This window comes from Meles meles, chromosome 19 (genome assembly GCF_922984935.1).
Source record: "Meles meles chromosome 19, mMelMel3.1 paternal haplotype, whole genome shotgun sequence".
Taxonomy (NCBI): domain Eukaryota; kingdom Metazoa; phylum Chordata; class Mammalia; order Carnivora; family Mustelidae; genus Meles; species Meles meles.
The window spans coordinates 3,847,756-3,865,382 of NC_060084.1; the positions used below are offsets into that span (position 1 = coordinate 3,847,756).

Genomic DNA, 17,627 nt, shown 5'->3' on the forward strand with positions numbered 1-17,627 from the left:
CTTCGGGTGCCACACAGTGCTCCCAGCAGGCTCCCCAGGGACGCGAGGGACTGTGCAGGTGAGCGCTGCCCCCAGCTGGCCTGCAGTCCCCTCCCCCGTATGCTTTTCCGCATTCACAGGCATCACCTGAGCAAAGGAGAAGACCCCCTCGACCGCCGAGTGGGAAATAGGCGGCAGCTGGCACACCGGGACCCCAGGAACCAGTAAGCTCTCCGAGAGCAGAATATTCTCGCCCTCTCCTGCCTCGGCTGGAACGTACACCCCACGAAGCTATCTGCTTCCCTTGACGCCTGAAAACTAAAGGACTCAGGCTTTTGTCCTTTTCAGATTGCATGAAAGACTAACAGACATGAAAACCGCTACTTTCTGTTTGCCAAGTCCCTGAAGACCTACAAGCAAATGAAAAACAGATAGGTTTGGAGTCTCCTTTCTCCCCTAACTAATCTCACGGAACTGCTCTACGGCGCCAGGGATCAAAGAAGCTGCACGTCCTCTGTCAGAGGTGGTGGTGATTTTTACCCCGTCGTAATTCGACTATCAGAAAATTAAAAGTAGCTCAAGACAAACAATCCCAGTGGCCACTACCTTGGGATACATGGTTTAGAGGTAAAGGCGGCTGCTGGGAGCATCTGCCTTGACCATTTCATTCCAAAAATGTGGAAACTTCCAATCCAAACCAGTTAAGCACCGGGCGGGGTTAAAGAGGTAGAATGCAAAGGCACTTCTCTGTGCTCCCACTTCTGGGCTCTTTCCACCACACCGGAGAGCCTCAGCACAAGGTTCGGGATCAACCATGAGTATACCTCTTGTTTGGTTTTTGTGGTATAACCCTGGACAGACTCTCTTGCCACCAAGCTCTCCAACGCATCCTGGACCGTCCGGATCCTGTCAGACTGGATGTCCAGCTGCAGGGTGAAGAAAGGCTGCAAAGTGGCCGACTCCTTTGAGCTCTGCTGGTAAACCACAGACCTGAGAGGCAGAGACAGAAACAGAAGACTGTAAGAGTCACCGCTCCGTCCCACTCTCCGTTAAGGCGAGCCAGCAGGAGAAGACACATTAACTGAAAACGGGATTGCTCAGTATCATCTGTAGAAGACCAGAGAGAACAGAAAAGCCAAAATTTACTGAATTTGGAGATAATCCTGCTGAATACCACCTCCTGACTGTTTCCAGCAGCCACCCGCAGGGTGACCATCCCCCCCCTGCGTAGGCAGGCGGGAAGAAAACCCGTTTGTTCATCGTCCGAATTCCTGCACCTCCACTCCACACTTCACTGCACGCACCAGCCAGGAAATGCGCCTCTCCTGCCGGGGCCTCAAAATGCTGACACTCTCCGTTTTCTCAGCGTATCATAGCCCGTTCCAATAAAATAGAGGAAACCCCAAGGTAAACAGAGTATTTTTAATGGCGTTTTCCCCCCTACAAAAAGATTTACAAAGGAGAGGAGCAGGGTGTGTATAATAAAAAGTAAGTGAACATTCCAGGAAACAAGGCTACCCACCACCCTCCAGAAGGGTGTCAATTCAACCTTGTTTTCTTAGCTGGTTTTTCATTTTTCTTTTTCTAAGTTTTTCTGAGTACAACTTGTGTGCTCGGCCCATCTCGCAGTCAGCCCCGGCAAGGAAACATTCCAGGAGCTCAACAAGGAATTCCATTTCTGCAGTCTGAGTGACCTAGTTTACGGACAGGATCCAACGGGCGTGCGTGGGTACTGAGGCTTTAGCGGGCAGAGTCTGTGAAGAGCCAGCTGAAGGGCCCCCGTGCCCACGCCGCACTGCTGAAGAGCGGCGCCGGGACACACCTCGACGCCCCCTCCCTTCCAGGGTGCCACTGGGGAGCAGCGGCCCCTTCCGGGCTCCAAGAGCGGCAGGAGTTAACTGGTGGAAGAGGGCGCCTGGGTGCCTCAGTCGCTAAGCATCTGCCTTTGGCTCGGGTCATGATCCCAGGGTCCTGGGAATGAGCCCCGAACCGGGCTCCCTGCTCTGCAGGAAGCCTGCTTCTCCCTCTCCCACCCCCCCTGCTGGTGTCCCCTCTCTGTCAAACAAATAACAAAATCTAAAACAAACAAAACCGGTGGAGGAACCAAGAGGCGGCCCTCCTGACTCCGAAGGCTTAGACTTTTATTTACGTGGCCTGAGGGGAAAGGTGAGGAAAGGAGCTGGTTTTTCAGAGGGAAGTGCACGCACACCCAAAGATGGTGAATGAAAAAAAAAACAAAAACACAAAAAACCACCCTCCAGCTGCCTGAACAAGGAGGCCCACTTCATGGGACTACTTCTACTTCACACAGGAAAGAAGTGTCCTAACTTATAAAAAATCATTCCTATCTTCATCGTTTCTCAAAAATGTCAACAATCAATTTCAACATAAAAGACTACCCCGAGGCCAGAGGAATGGCAGAGCCATGCAGGCCAAGCTAGAAATTTCTCCAAAGTGGACTCTGGTTTTTCCCACTGGTTATTCTCAAACAAGTGTGGGCTCTTGGGGAATGCTGGCCTCAGTGGCCTCAGAATTTTGATACTGTCCCTATGCGCAGATCTGGCGCTACCGTCCTACCCACCGGGCTGTTCCTTCATCCTCTCTCCCATCCCTAAGGGACCAGCCCAAGAATGCAAACGGCAGAGGTCTAAGTGAGAGCCAGCTTCCTCGCACTGCTGTCGCCTGACCTGGATCCCTGCTTCCCCTCCCCAAACGGTCCAGGCCAAGGAATCGCTTCCAGCAAAAACAAGTTACAGCGGCAGCGGTGAGAGGCTGGGCATTTCCCCAGAGCACCCCTGACCGCAAGAGGCTGATGTGAGGAGACTCCAGAACACAAAGGGGCCGGCAGGCTCTAGCTCACAGGGAAGCGCTCAGAAATGACTTGTTCGGGGGGGACCGGCTTCGGAATCCCGTCCGACACTGCAGCGCTGACCGGCTTGAGAAGGAGCTCGCGGACATGCTGAGGTTTTACAAGCCTGTTGAAAGTTTCCATGCCTTGGGAAGGGCGTTACTTCTTTTGGACACACAGCATTTGGGATAAGCAAAGTCTGAGTCTCACTAAAAAACCGCCCTTGTGGGATACAACATGAGTCCTTTCGAGAGGAAATCCTGCTCTGACGAGGCCCTTTGGGACTCTGGATGACTAACCTCCTTGAAGACGGCCCCCATGCTTGTGAGTCCCACATCACGGTGGTCCTGAACAGCTCTAACGCGATCAAATCAAAGCCTTCTAGAAGGACATCATGAAAGAGCAGCGAGCGGCTAGCTGATGGGAACTGGGGCAGGAGGGGGCCCAGGCACTCCAGGAGGTGCCAGGTGCCCGGAGTCTCTCCCGCCATATTCCCTCACCTTTCTAGCTCACTTGGTTCAGGCGCCTAACACTCTCCACAGACACGAGAATGTCTTCTCGTAACGAAACATGTATTTCCATTAGCAAGTCCTTCTCTTCCTACCTAGCGGAGTGCAGCTCGCTCAGGGCGAGCAGTGCTCAGGGAGTGAGGGGGCAGGGGTCAGGGCGGCCGCCAGGCCCGGGGACCGGCACCCTGTGCCGAACTGCTGTGCGGGACGAGAGCAGGGAAGCAAAGGGAAGTCCGGGAACAGAGCGGGCACAGGGGTGTAGAGGCAAGCCATCAAGTCCAAACTTTCTCAGACACGTCTTATCGCAGCAAAACCCTGAAAAAGGCAAGCACTAAAGTATTCCAGAAAAGCATAAACCTGATGTGTCCCCCAAAAATGCCAGTGATTGGGGTCTGAACAAACTCCGCCTGGCGAGTGACCGAAGTCTTATTTCTGGGGCCCACTTGCTCCCATTCGTCCTCACTTCCTTCGCCGGGTTCTTCCTGCTCGTCTTCATTCACTGAGTGGCTTTTGGGTCCGTTGGAAATAGTGAGTTCTGAAAAGGAGACAGTTTGCTTAAGCTACCACTGGCAATAGTAACAGCAAAAACGTTTTTAAAGAAAGGTCCTACAGAAGCTGCCCGCACAGAGTTAAGCTTTAAAAGTGAAATCAGGGTGCGTCTGACGTTAAGAATAAATGCAACACGTACGCCCACCAGACTCCTGCTTGCATGAACCGCCAAGGACAGTGCACTTAGGACCCCTGAGAAATCCGAGGGCGGACTGGAAAGTGGGCATTACTGTGCCATCGCAGCCAGTCCTCCTAACTCGGAAAGGGGCTCTGGTCCTTTCCAGGGCGAGCACCTCCTCCCGGAAGAATGCATGCTTTGGCATCTGGAGGCGAACTACCCTGCTACCTGCAACCCCACGTGTGTCACTCGGGGCGCCACGTGCAGTGTGCAGGGCAGACAGGAAGGAGGCGTGACAACATGTCAGCAGGGCCGGGGCCAGCGCCTCGACAGTTTTCACCAACTACTCTCCCAGCTCTTCCGAAGGTTTCATCACTTTCCTCAGTAAGAGTTGAAGGGAAAAAAGCAGAGCTTCTGGATATATTTTAATTTATCCAAATAGAACAATCTCAATGGTCTATAAAATAAGCAACGGAAAGACAGACGCGCCCTAGTGAGAAAGGGACGCCAAGGGTCACAGACCTGGGGGGAAACAAAGTACCACTTGGGCAGGTGACAAGCATTCGAAGGGAATTCTTAAGGAAAGGTCCTCACAGGTTTGTGGCAAACAGACCATGACCTACTTTCGTTATTTGGTGACAAGAGTTTCTTGAGGTTCAGCATTTCCTCATGAAGTCCATTTAGAATGAAGCCTAGATACTCCTCAGCATCTTCTTGTCGACCCTGAAAAGGCCAGATGGGAGCACATTAATTTTAACTGGTCCCCACACAAGGGCTGCAGGGACCATTATACATGCACAGTCAGACCAGGTCTCCTCTTAAATTTCCAACAAGACTGAATGTGAAGCGCTTCCCCGAGTTACAGGAGCTCCGCTTCGGACCACTCAATGGGAAGGCTGAGACGAACGGGGGGCGGGGGAGGGGGACCAAGTCCATCCTTCTGTCTGAGTACAGAATGAGCAGGAATTTTTATCTTTTCGTATTTCTGAAATTTTCTACAATAAATATGTACTGCCTTTATGATAAAAACAGTCACTCAGCAGCTGCTCTTCTGCTGACATGAAACAGAAGACCAGGAACAGACGTCCAGGGCCACCTCACAGCACAACCCCAGGGCCCAACGGTCACACTGGGGGTTGTGGAGAGCGGCCCTGTGCGGCTCCTTCTACTTTTGATGATGGGCAACTACAGGGAAAGGACCCAAATTGCAGGTGAAAAGTGCTACTGAGACAAAGATTCAGCTAATGGCTACACACACACCGGCAGAATCATTCAGAGATGAGTCACACGGCAGTCACGGACTCATCTTACAATCTCAGGATTATTTCCCATTTCACTCTCTGGAGAACAACCACATGTTCCAAGGATTTTCGAAGTCCTCATGCCGCCTCCGGGCGCATCTGTCTGCTCCAAGCTGCAGCTCTCAACCAAGAGCAGCTCTGGGAGCGGAGGGCGCTCTGCGTGTGTGGGAAAGGGCAGACACCGGCTCGCTCGAGATGCAGAAAGAGCGGACACGGCAGGCTCAAGACATTTGTTCTTGGAGAGGCCCGCTTGCTGGGTTGGTCCTTGGTTGGCATCTGGGTACCTGGATTTGGGGAGGGATCCCCCTTCATTCCAAGAAGTGAAAAGAGACTGTGCCGACATCGCACGGTGCGGTTTAGGGGCGCACACCTGCTTCCCCTCGGCGAGTCTGGACCAGTCTGCACCAGTCCTTGGTAAAGCCCCGGGGCACTGAGTCTCTGATGCACGTCCGCAGCAGATCACCTTTTCCACGTGCTGTCACACGCCGATGCTGAGACATTAAGCGCGTTCTCCTGACACACCGGGGGAGGGGTCTCAAGGTCTCCCGCGGACGTGTGATGTCGCGTTTGTGTCCCTGCACTGTGCCAAACCCTGTGAGAGTAACAGCTTCTGAGTCCTTTGAGTCCTTCCATCCCATCACCAACCTGGGGGTGGTGTGGGGGAGCCAACAGAACAGAGCCAGTATTCACGTAACCTTGAAAGACACCTCTGTCCACGAGCAGAACTTCCGGGCAAGGTGCCCCCTGAGACGCGCTGCTTCCCCTCTGCCTCCACCCGAGTGGACGGCTGCCCTCTGGCTTCCAGAGCATCGGCGTGTGCATTCATCTTAGTACTTCTCTTGCTGGCCTGTTTTCTTGGATCTAATTCCTCTACTGGACGGTGAGCTCTTTGAGAGCAGAGAGCACAGTCTAATCCGTTTCTGCATTCCCACCATTCTGTACCTTTCTACCTGGAAAGTGTAAATTCCAAGCCGACAGCTACGAGAGGAGCAGTAAAGTGCCCCCGGTGGTATCTGGCTACCCTGTCCTGGCCAGTCACCCTTCCCCAGAACAAGGAGCTTCATATTGCTTTACTCAGCTTTAGTGGGATTGTTCTGATGATTTTTCTTTCTAAATAATTTCCCTAAGCATCACTTCAAATGCTTATAGTGACCACATCAAACTCTACTCAAGACCTCCCTGGCCCCTGGTTCCATTCCTTCAGGAGCAAAGCGCATGACTGAACATGTAGACAGGAGACAAGGAACTGCAAAAAACACGTGAGGATGTTTTCAGCTCTTCTGAAGGCCGCCGCCACTCCAGGCCCCACCACCAAGCTCCGTCTAAGAGGCAGAGCAGCGTTCAAGGAGCACACTGTGATACTAGCCTCTGCACGCAGGAGCTGTGTGACCCTGGACAAGGATCTCACTTTTCTCAAATGCAACAAGGAGACAAGCACTACTCACAGGCCTGAGTAAGCTCTCGTACAGAGAGAACTCACGGGAGGACTCGGTGCACAGTAAATGATGCATGAGCAGGCTCTGATTACGGTGATCGCATTGTTAATGTTCAACCAAGCAAGCGACTCTCTAACAAGCTGAGATCTGCGGAAGCCCCCCAACCCTCAGCACTGGCGACGTGCCAGGAGCGCTGAACAGCCCCGGTGCGGCCGCGACCGGAGCACGGGGCGAACTTTCTATGGGCTATGACAGGGCAGTGCCAAACCTTTTCAGACAGGCTCGACTTGATGACCGTCAGAAGTCTGTAAATATACGTAGGTTCAAAAGCAGCTCCCGGGCGGATATCTCTCACGATTTTATCCCCAAGAGCTGCAATGGAAACAGGACACAGATTTTCGTAACGAAAATGGGGTCTTCGAATGCTCAAAAGCAGCAGCATCAGACTCCCCCCCGCCCTCACACAGCGCCGAGAAGAGCACAGATGTCGCATCCTGCGTTTTAAATACATTTCCTTTCCACAAGACTGAATTTATGACATTCAGTCATCAGACCTCCTAACTGTCCGTATGTAATGGGCATCAGAAGACCTCATTTTCACTCACCTTGTCTGGGTTTCGGAGGTACTGGCATATTAGTAAACTCATTCATTAGCCGAACACTATAAACATGGGGAAAGAAAAGTTTAGTACATTTTTTTAAAAAGACATACTTTTACTGAAGAGCCTCAATGGCTAAGCAGAACATTTTAGTATGAAGATGACAAATGTTAAGTAACCAATGCTATAGTCGCTGGTGACTTCTTCAGTCTTTCCCTGTAAGGTCTTGGTCTATGTCACATAACACACACTGGTAAACACCGCACTTGGGTGACATGTGAGGAACACAGGAAAACACTGCTCCAGTTCCCTTGACGGTTAACTTCGACAGAAAAACATGAACAGTACATTTAAAAAATAATAAAAATACAATCACAGGACTCATTTGCAAGAAATTAAGAACCTGCTAAACTCTTTGAATTCGATTACCAGAGGCAAAAACCCCAGCCCTTGCCACTCTGGTCAGCACCTTACTTACAAGCTGTCTATCATGGGTGTCGACGTACAAGGCCTCTGCACTTTCGAATAGAGAGGAATGAACTTCATCAGGTGGTACATCGGAGGGCAAGCAACCAGCGCCTGCAGTGTCTACGCATCGCAGGAAGGAAGTGTAAAGGAAATGAAACAGACACTCAGATCTCTGAACGGCGCACCACACCCAGAGCACATGGAGCACTGAGTCAGCCAAGGGTGCTGCAGACTTACACGCGTGAACATAATGGGACACGCCAAATGACCATGAGGGTGGCCGCCTTGGGATTTCCATGGAAGGGATTACTCTGCAATCAGCATTTACATACAAAAACTGGATTCGACCAAGATAAATCAATTAAAACAACATTTCCGACTGTAAGTGGACACGCTGCCCCATCAGTCGGGGCCATGCTAGTGAAATCAGAGTCGCCTGATTCTGTCACTCACCAGTCAACAAATCATCTTTTGGGGGGTCAGGAATAACTTTATAAGCAAGGCAGGCCGACTAAGCAAGGAACGAAGTCTTTGGACTCAAACTTTCAGGGAGAGGCCCCGGGGCAGCCACACAAAGCAAAGGCGCGGGGGAGAGCGGGGCGTGGCCGACCGAGAGCGGGGCGTGGCCGGTCGGCCGGGGACGGCACTTGAGAAGGATACGGCATTAATGTAGCACCAGTTTCCTTTATTGATCAGCCCGCGGGGCTGCAGCGACACCGGCTTATGCGTCAGGGTTACGTTCTCCAGTAACTCTGAAAGAGTGAAGAAGCACATGGGAGAGGTTAGTGACGTCGAGTGAACACACGGAAGTAAACGCGCGATGGCTGGCGAGTGTTAGAGCCGCGTGGGAGCTGCGCGCTGTCCCACACCACGTTCGCCAGGTAAGGGTCAAACAGTTCTTTGAGTATCTCCCCCCAGGGAACACCAACACTCGTTCATCTTTCTGTGGGAACGGAACCGGGGAACACAACTCATGTAACAAGTAGCAGAAGAGGCTGAGATACACGGTGACAGAGTGACAGAGACCCGAGAGACCCAGCTTCTCCCCCGCACCCCGGGCCGAGGCAGGCCTTGCTAACACCGCTACAGAGGAGCCCACGGGCCGAACCCAAGCCTCAGCCAGCGGGGGGACCCCCAGCACCTATGAGGGCCCCCAACACACCACAGCGGGTGATCCACTGTTCAGTGAGGGACGATACTCCTTTCCGGGATGACTGCCTCGTAATAACTAAACTGTATTTTTCATTAGAATTCCAATTTCTGGAATGTTTTGGGTGCCAGAACGCCGTTACTCCATTCAGAAACACATTATCCGCAGTTTCATCCTCTGACATCACTCTTTTCTACAGCCTTCGGACAGATGTGAACGCCACCTTCATATAATGCTTTAACACTTAAATGCTTTCAGGGTTTTTTTTCCCAGAAATGCTTTAAAACGAGACAAAGTCTCCCCATGTCCCATTAAGAATCTCGTACCAAAAAAAAAAAAAAAAAAAAGAATCTCGTACCAGTGACAGCTCTAAGTCATAGAAACCTTCTACGCTCAGTGCTTCACAACTTAACACTTGTTAACAGCCGCACCTGACCCTCAGCCCTCCAGGAGAACACCACGATGCCCCTCTCACCAGCAAGGAAACATCACCTAGCTTGCCTGTGAGCACTCAGCAGCTACACAGTGCAGCCAGGGCCTAAAGACCGTGATCTGTGGCCACTGCACACTGCCTCCCTTCACTCTTCAACTGTGTACCAGAAAAGTAAGGACGGATACATCTGCTGCCGACATCCACCCAAGGCATCACTCAAACAAAAGCAGCTTTTCAATTCTAAAATGCAGGGAGACCGGGAAGTCTCAGACTTAAGCATTAACTGAAGAATTTAATTTGCAAAATTCTAATGCCCACGCCAGCGCGTGCACGCGCATGCACACACACACACACACACACACACACACACTCCCTCTCTCCACTGAAAGTAAATGCCACCTTTCCTCTGAGGAAGCACACAGAGTAACTTTCGCATTTATAAAAAGTAAAGCATTACAGGCTCAAGAAACCCGGTGGGATCTATTCAATTAGAATAGATTTATTCAATCTATTCAATTAGTCTGGGCTTACAAAGTTCTTGTCTCCCTACTATGGGCACAGCACCGGGCTTCAGTGAGGACCACATCAGTTAGACCTGAACTACGAGCACCACAGGAGGCCCCCAGCACAGACAGTGCCGGGCACATGGTGGACACTGTGCTGGGGGCCTCAGCTGCACTGTTCATAATCATCCCACAACTCTAGCAAGGAGACACGGTTATCCTCCTCCTCGCTCTACACGTGAGAACACAGAGGTCCAGAGGGTTAAGGACCTGGTACAGGCTGTGCCCCTGAGCAGACATGCGACCCAGCGGCTCCGCTCTACAACCCTTTCACTCTAAGGTTCCCGTGCTAACTTGCCCCACGGGCTTGACACCACCCACAGACAATGGAGCTTCCATTTGTCTCTGATGCATATTTTCACAACAGTCCATACGCTCCAGCATGTGCCACAGACTGGCAATTATTTGATATAATTACTCCATAAAAATAAAATCTGTGCATTTTCAAATAAGCATCAATCCCAAATGGATATGCTGGCGTGGCCCTGTGGCTCTCTGCCATAACACGTTCTACCCACCAACAGTCATACTAAGTCTTTACAGAACCGTAAGACTCAAAATCAACTGCTCTCCTGTCACAAGGACCTCTGTTCAATGACCCGCTGTGGTTTGAAGAGCCCTGCCAGGGCACCGGGTCCTGGAAGCCCAGGGGTGACTAGGAGGCGGCCCTGCGACAGGAGAGCTTGTGGACACTGAACAAGGGAAAAGCCGGCGCAGGCTAAGCTGAAGGGGGATCAGTGGATGCTCAGCCCGATCCACAGACTAGAGAAACCAGGAGACACCGTGCGCGGGCCAGGGGCCAAGGAGAGCAAACAGCAGCTGACAGGACAAAGGCCCTGGCTGGGGGATGGATGGCGCCTTCCACCCGGAGGGGTGGGTTTCTTTGTGCTTCGTACAGTGATGCGATCACAAGTTTAGTTCAGAGGTGCTGGTAAGAGGTACCCAGATTACACCAGTCAACAGTGTACTTACACCCACAGAGCAGCAAGCAACAGATCTGCGCACACACATGCTCGCGCGCGCGCACACATACACGGGCCCGAACCTTGGGGCTGGCGCTGTGCTCTCAAGAGGAGTGATGTGTCAGGAGCGGCGTCCTAAGCACCAGGCACATGGAAGCAGCGGCCAGGAAGAGCGCGCAGCGCCCCCCAGAAGGCAGGGCAGTTGGAGTTCGCTGTGGAGGTGAAAGCGGGTTCCAGGGCTCCAAAGAGGGAAGTGCACAGTGGAGCCGCTGCCCGAAGCCTAAGTGAGACCGGATGGGGTCGCTGAGAGGCTCCCAGGGCTGTGGCGGGGAGGCAGATAGGAAGGGCAGACTCGCCTTGTCTATGGTGGGGAAAGACAAGGTACAGGAACCTCAGTTTCCTCTGGTAATAGGGATGCAGGCAACATCTTCTAGGGTGAGAGGTGGGGCAGAGACCGGGGGTAGCGGGCGGCAGGGAGTAGCTTAGTGACAGAAATCCCTGTTAGTATAGACACTGAAGGAAAATGGAAAGGAAATGACCACGGACTGAAATAGAACATCTGAAACTTCCCTCCCATGTTAACTCTCTCAACAGATTCAGAAGCATGTTTATAGCTGGTGAAAAGTGCTTTTAATTAATAGCTTACGAAATTTTAAAAAAGGAACTTATGACAAGGCCAACTCCACTCTCGAGAGGGAAACAGGTGCAAAAACATCAAGAACTAAGAACGCGAAGCTCCTCAGGAAAAGGCACCTCCCTTCCCTTTGCTGCGGAGCCACGTGCCCAGAGCAAGCGCCAGGCTGCAGGGGGAAGCGCTCAAGCCTAGGGACGCGCAGAGAGAGTCCAATTTAAAACTGACCGGTAGGGACGCCTGGGTGGCTCAGTGGGTTAAAGCCTCTGCCTTCGGCTCAGGTCATGATTTCAGGGTCCTGGGATCAAGCCCCGCATTGGGCTCTCTGCTCCGCAGGGAGCCTGCTTCCTCCTCTCTCTCTGCCTGCCTCTCTGTCTAGTTGTGATTTCTCTCTGTCAAATAAATAAAATATTAAAAAATAAATAAAAAACTGACCGGTAGCGGACTTCTGCCCACCACTCATCTGCAAAGCGGGATGTACTGGCTGGACAGAAACCTTCAGTTTCTACATCAACCCTTCCCTTGAAGCAATGCCAGCTTCTGGCCATCGCTTCTGGTTCACTCATTTTAGGAACAGGCAGGAGAACAGCAGTTTTGCCGTTTGGCTTCTACGATGTTCAGCTCAAGGCTCTGAGCATCCCCTAGCGGTGTGCTCCGTAAATGCACGTCACAACGCGTTCCCACCAGCCATCAGCAAACCTCAGACACATTATGCGGAACAAATGACACCAGGACGTTTATCAGAGAATTACTGAACCAGCCTCTAGTCTTCAACATTCTTCCGAAGAGCCTCCAGTACAGGGGCACCCGGGGGCTCCACCGGAGCAGAGGCCAAGCCTTGACTTCACCTCTGGTCGCGATCTCAGGGTCCCGGGGACCGAGCCCCATTTCCGGCTCCTTGCTCGGTGGGGAGTCTGCTTGAGATTTTCTCTTTCCCTCTGCTCCTCCCTCTGTCCACTCTCTCCCTCTCTGAAATACCTAAATCTTTGGGGGAAAAGTCTCTGGTATAAATTTGAAGGTTAGTATATTTATAGACTCGTCTATACTAAGAAAAAAGAGTGAACAATCTAGATTTTCCTTATCATTACGCTGCTGTTCTAGAAAACCTTTCTCTCCACTGGCAAGTCTTACATAAGCTAAAAATAGAGTACCACTCTGTCGTTCGTGCCTTTCAGCGAGCCTAAACACTACTCTCAAAGAAAGACAGCCTGGAATGGAAGCAGCCTTCCCTGAAGGCACGCAGAGCGGGCCCTGGCCCTTCTCTGTGGCAGCAGGCACCGCGGACGCCACCTTGTATCAGAGGTGTGCAGCTCCTTCCAGATGACTCCCTCACGTGCTCACTACTCTGCTGAGTCCTCCCTCGCCAGGTAACATAACTTCCAGGCCTTCGCTGCCCCAACCTCATCCTGCCGTCCCTAGGTTCCAGCACATCACCTACTGCCCCCAATCCCCTCTGCAAATGACGACTGCTCTTCCTGCTACTACGAGCAGACATCTGTAACTGCCCTATCGTATTCTTCAGACAGCACTTATGACAAAGCTGATCACCACTCACTGACCGAGAGAGCGGGTGGCCCACACAAAGTACTTACTAAGAGTACGGGGGAGCCTTAAACCTCCGGAGACTAAAGGTCTTGGTTATGGTAAATGACTCCATTCGTGCTTATCAGAAATGACCCAGCGGACTCTGAAGGTCATTCTATCACAGGTTCACAAAGCCTGCAGGTGTCCCGGTGAAGGAGACAAGAGCCCAGGAAGACACACCAGACAACCAGGGTCAAAGCTCGGTCTGCCACTTCATTTTGCAACCTGAAACGGAAGACCTCACCCCGCCCCGTAACAGAGCCAACAAGCCCCACCAGGCACGGCTGCAGTGAAGACACCAAATCCTGTAACAGGAGTGTAGAGAACACCCAGCAGGACGGCCAGCCCATCACAGGCTCCGATAATCCTTACCAGAAAATACAAAACTGGGGCACCTGGGTGGCTCAGTCGGTTAAGCATCGTGCTCTTGATTTCAGCTCAGGTCGTGATCCCAAGGTCCTGGGATCGAGCCCCACATCAAATCCCACCTTGGGCTCCACGCTCAGGGTGGAGTCTGCTTGAGGACCCCCCCAGCCCACTCCCTCTCTCTAAAATAAATAAATAAATCTAGGGGAAAAAACTGATGTAGATGGGAAGAGGAAGAGAAAGGAAATTTATGGAAAACTTTAAGTGAACCAACAATTTTCAGTACTCTAACAAGTTAAATTACTTAAAATTAAGTACTGAACATTTTGTGAATATATACAGTTCCATTTCAAAAGATATGAAAGCATGTAAAAAATTAAACATCTTATCTACGATGTTCTCTTAAGAAACAAATATCCAGGGGCGCCTGGGTGGCTCAGTGGGTTAAAGCCTCTGCCTTTGGCTCAGGTCATGATCCCGGGGTCCTGGGATGGAGCCCTGCATCAGGTTCTCTGCTCAGCAGGGAGCCTGCTTCCCTTCCTCTCTCTGCCTGCCTCTCTGTCTGCTTGTGATCTCTGTCTGTCAAATAAATAAATAAAATCTTAAAAAAAAAAAAAAAGAAACAAACAAACAAGTATCCAAACAATGTCAAGTTTTGGTTTTGTAACACAGTATACACTGGGCCTTACCCCCCCTCAAGAATTTCAATAACCATAAACTAAGCCAGACACCAACACTGACCAAGTCTGTCAGCGGCTCGCGCGGGGCTCGCGCTAGGCTCCCGCCCGGCTCGCGCTAGGCTCCCGCCCAGTGAAACACACACACACACACACACACTCCTAATTCTTGTCCACTGTCACCTGTCACTGTTACTGAATCCTGCTGCTACAACTCAATTATTCTGGACTTGCAACAAGCCAGTGTAATAAACTGCTCTTACTGTTTGGGTGCCACTCCTGGCTCCAGTTCCGTATACTACTGTATTCCTACCTTCAAGTCCAACAAGCACTGTAACTACCGAGGTCAAAAGAATTAAGGCCAGGCAGAGTGGTGCTGAAGGACAGAAGGCAGGGTACTTCTGAGCCTGAAGCTCAAAGACTGACCCGTGCTGCAGACATCACTGCTGGTTCTCTATCTCACCTTCTTTTAGAGCAAATGATCAGAAGCTGACGGTAATAACAAGCTTCTCGTCCAAAGGCCTTCTTTCCAATTCATTATCATCATGTAATCACTATTCAGGTTCACTGACACAGCAGCCTTGCGGAGGATGGCCTCCTCAACCCACCCCTCTCCCAGGGCTGGTGTGGCTGCCCAGAACAATGTAACTAGAACGGCCCAGAAGGCCAGAATGACTCCGTATCACATAAACGGCATAAAACTGAAGCTGGTGTCTTCACTTTTTTACAGATTCAACATCAGGTGGCTAAACTAAAATTCAACTTTCTCGTGAAATCTGCCGACGTACAGAAAAACTGAGTGGTTAATAGCCTTTCTCGTATTTCAAGACATACACAGTAGCTCACATACGTTGCCACAAATTATTCCAAAGAAATGATTTACAAACTCAGTGGCAACACTTGCATTATAAACTTTTAAGTCAATATAAGGTAGGATTATTTTTACATGTACTTTGCGCATCAAACTTGGTTTCGCTAAAACTAGGATGTAGAGGTCATGTCACCACATAAGTTCTATGAAAATACCAGGTAGGAACTCTCCTTGATTCTTAAGGCCCAGTAAGTGGTCTGTGATCAACATTCGGATGCCGCGAACCTGGTATCTGGTCCTCTTTCTCGACTATCCAGAACATCCTGCAAGTGTTTTTGTTTTCTTCGCTACATCACTTTGGAAGAACACGTCCTAGCTGGCGTGGTTACCTAATCAGCTGGAGGACAGCAAAGTGACCCAAATGTACCACTGTCCACTGGCTGCGGATAAACATACGCTTTATAGGTAGAGGGCTCTCGATTCAGTTCTAGAAGACAGACACATCATAAACAGCAGCAAGGACACACGCGCGCGGATGCGGAAACTCCCCACCCACAGGCAGGGAGGATTTCTACGAGCAGGTGCCGGCGTCTCCGGCAGAAGGCACGCTGTATCATCACAACCTTTGCTGTTTTGGACAATTTGCAAAGGAAATGCAAAATATGTACGAAATCATTTCCCAAGGAGGAGGTAAGTATAAATATAATTGATAGGCCACCAAAAAAACGGTCAATCACAAGGTACGTGTTTGTCTACCTTTAAAGTACGTATGGACACATGAACTCGTTTCTTTGAGCAGACCCGACCTGTCATGATTCTGCCGCTCTCCTGGAACAAATCTCAGGAATATAACTACGGGGCAGAACCACATATTAAGTAGGTTTTGACTAAAACTCGCAATAAATGATGTGACTAGGTGGTTCGATCTCCTCACGAAGATTTTTTTAGAGCCGTCAAAGACCTCAGTTTACTTCCTCCTCTTTCCGCTGGAATTCTAATTCACTTCACGTAGGCCTTCAGCCCTTGCCCACCATGACTTCCACGCTTTTAAAACAAAAGACATTGATGTAAGATTTTAAAAGCAAAAGATAAAATACAAAATAGCTCTATTTGTGATCTGCAAGCATTTGATACAACTTAGGTTTGGGATATGACACATGTTTCTTAGTGACAACCCAGGAAAAAGTGAAGGTTCATCACAAGGATATACGCGTCGCCACGAAGACCACGGAGAGTCCCCCAGCTGCGGACGTCGTCAATCCCTGTGCTACTTCTGTCAAACTTACTCCTGAACATGGACAAATTTGGTATTTTGCAACCACTTTCAAATACAAGCTACTGAGATTTCAAGTTTCTTGTTCACACCTCCTGGTTCAGTGGTTCCTACTGAAAAGTGCCAAATATTCCCTCTCAGACTGACAATAACCACTCGCTGAAAGCCGGACCCCTCTGCGAGCCCACGCGGGTTTCTGTGTCGGTGCCCACCGTCCTGCGGGGCTGGGCGAGGCACCAAGCACACCCAGACAAGTGCTCTTTCCTTCCAACTCCTCAGATCAGACTCATACTTCAGAAGAACAGCCAATGGAACAAAATGTTGACAGTCTACACCGAGAAGGCGAAAACGGAACCCACTCAACGGACAGTTACAACTCATCACGAGCTGCTGTGTTTCCATTCAAAATGCCTTATATGGTGTTCTTATTCCTTGTTTACAGTAGGTTTTTCCTCATTTGTGTTTCACTGGTGGTTATATAAAAATCAGTTGGCATTTATGAAGCACAGACTTAATGACAGGGCAGAGAATCCAGAAATGTGGACATCCAAAATAAATGAGCCTGGACTTAAAAAAAAAAAGAAAAAAAATCAACTGTGGATATTAATATTATTCAAAGAATTCAAAACAGAATAAACCTATGTCTAAACTGCTCCCTTCTCCCTCTTTCCCTCAAGCTAATAAATGTCATAATAAACATAAAAATGACTGTTAGAACCAGTTAGATGCTTATGCTAATTTTAGGATAACCAACATCAAGAGCTCTTTTATTGGAACGAGAATGTCACACAGTTCAACACGGTTTAAAGCGAGTGAGCCTACACTGAAAAGCACGCCCATTCAAGGGAAGTCTGTGGTAGTGGGTCTTACTTACAACAAATGGAATACAGCTCTTCATTTTTACAAAGTAAACCTCTACAGAGGAGAGTATGACCAAGGGGACACTTCCAAGCAGCACCACTTTACCCAAGTGCGTGTGATCCCAAGAGGCATTTCGTGTCGGCGCCGTCGCACGTGGTTTCACAGGAAGCACCGCTCACAACTGTTGGCAGCTATGTTCCAGATGTCTAAGGCTCCATAAAAAGGCTCAAAGAATCAAGTATTTTACAAAGAGCTACACTTTCCCGCAGAATACGAAAACATCTTCTTACCGGACTAATCAAACTACGATTAAGGGAGTAACCCTGCTAGGGCGGCCTTGCCTCAACTCAAACAGACTTGACCGTGCCAGGCACCGCGCTCCCTGCTAATACAAGGAGCCCAGAGCCTCCACAGCAGTTTGGATTAACAGCAGATTTGAGCAGGTGAGATTTTAACAAATGTACAACACAGCAAACTCTGTATCAAAACACATTTCAAGTCACAGGATC

General features: G+C 50.2%; 1 protein-coding gene across 1 annotated transcript in view; it reads right to left on the reverse strand.

The window, feature by feature from the left end:
* Window positions 1–17,627, reverse strand: part of USP10 (ubiquitin specific peptidase 10) — a 71,510-nt gene that overhangs the window by 8,195 nt on the left and 45,688 nt on the right. Inside the window, exons 6-12 of the mRNA XM_045987439.1 lie at window positions 8,468–8,559; window positions 7,818–7,927; window positions 7,346–7,401; window positions 7,009–7,112; window positions 4,627–4,726; window positions 3,694–3,871; window positions 804–969 (exon numbers count right to left, since the gene is read on the reverse strand). Coding sequence (XP_045843395.1) covers window positions 804–969; window positions 3,694–3,871; window positions 4,627–4,726; window positions 7,009–7,112; window positions 7,346–7,401; window positions 7,818–7,927; window positions 8,468–8,559 — 806 coding nt within the window. The remainder of the gene's footprint in view (window positions 1–803; window positions 970–3,693; window positions 3,872–4,626; window positions 4,727–7,008; window positions 7,113–7,345; window positions 7,402–7,817; window positions 7,928–8,467; window positions 8,560–17,627) is intronic.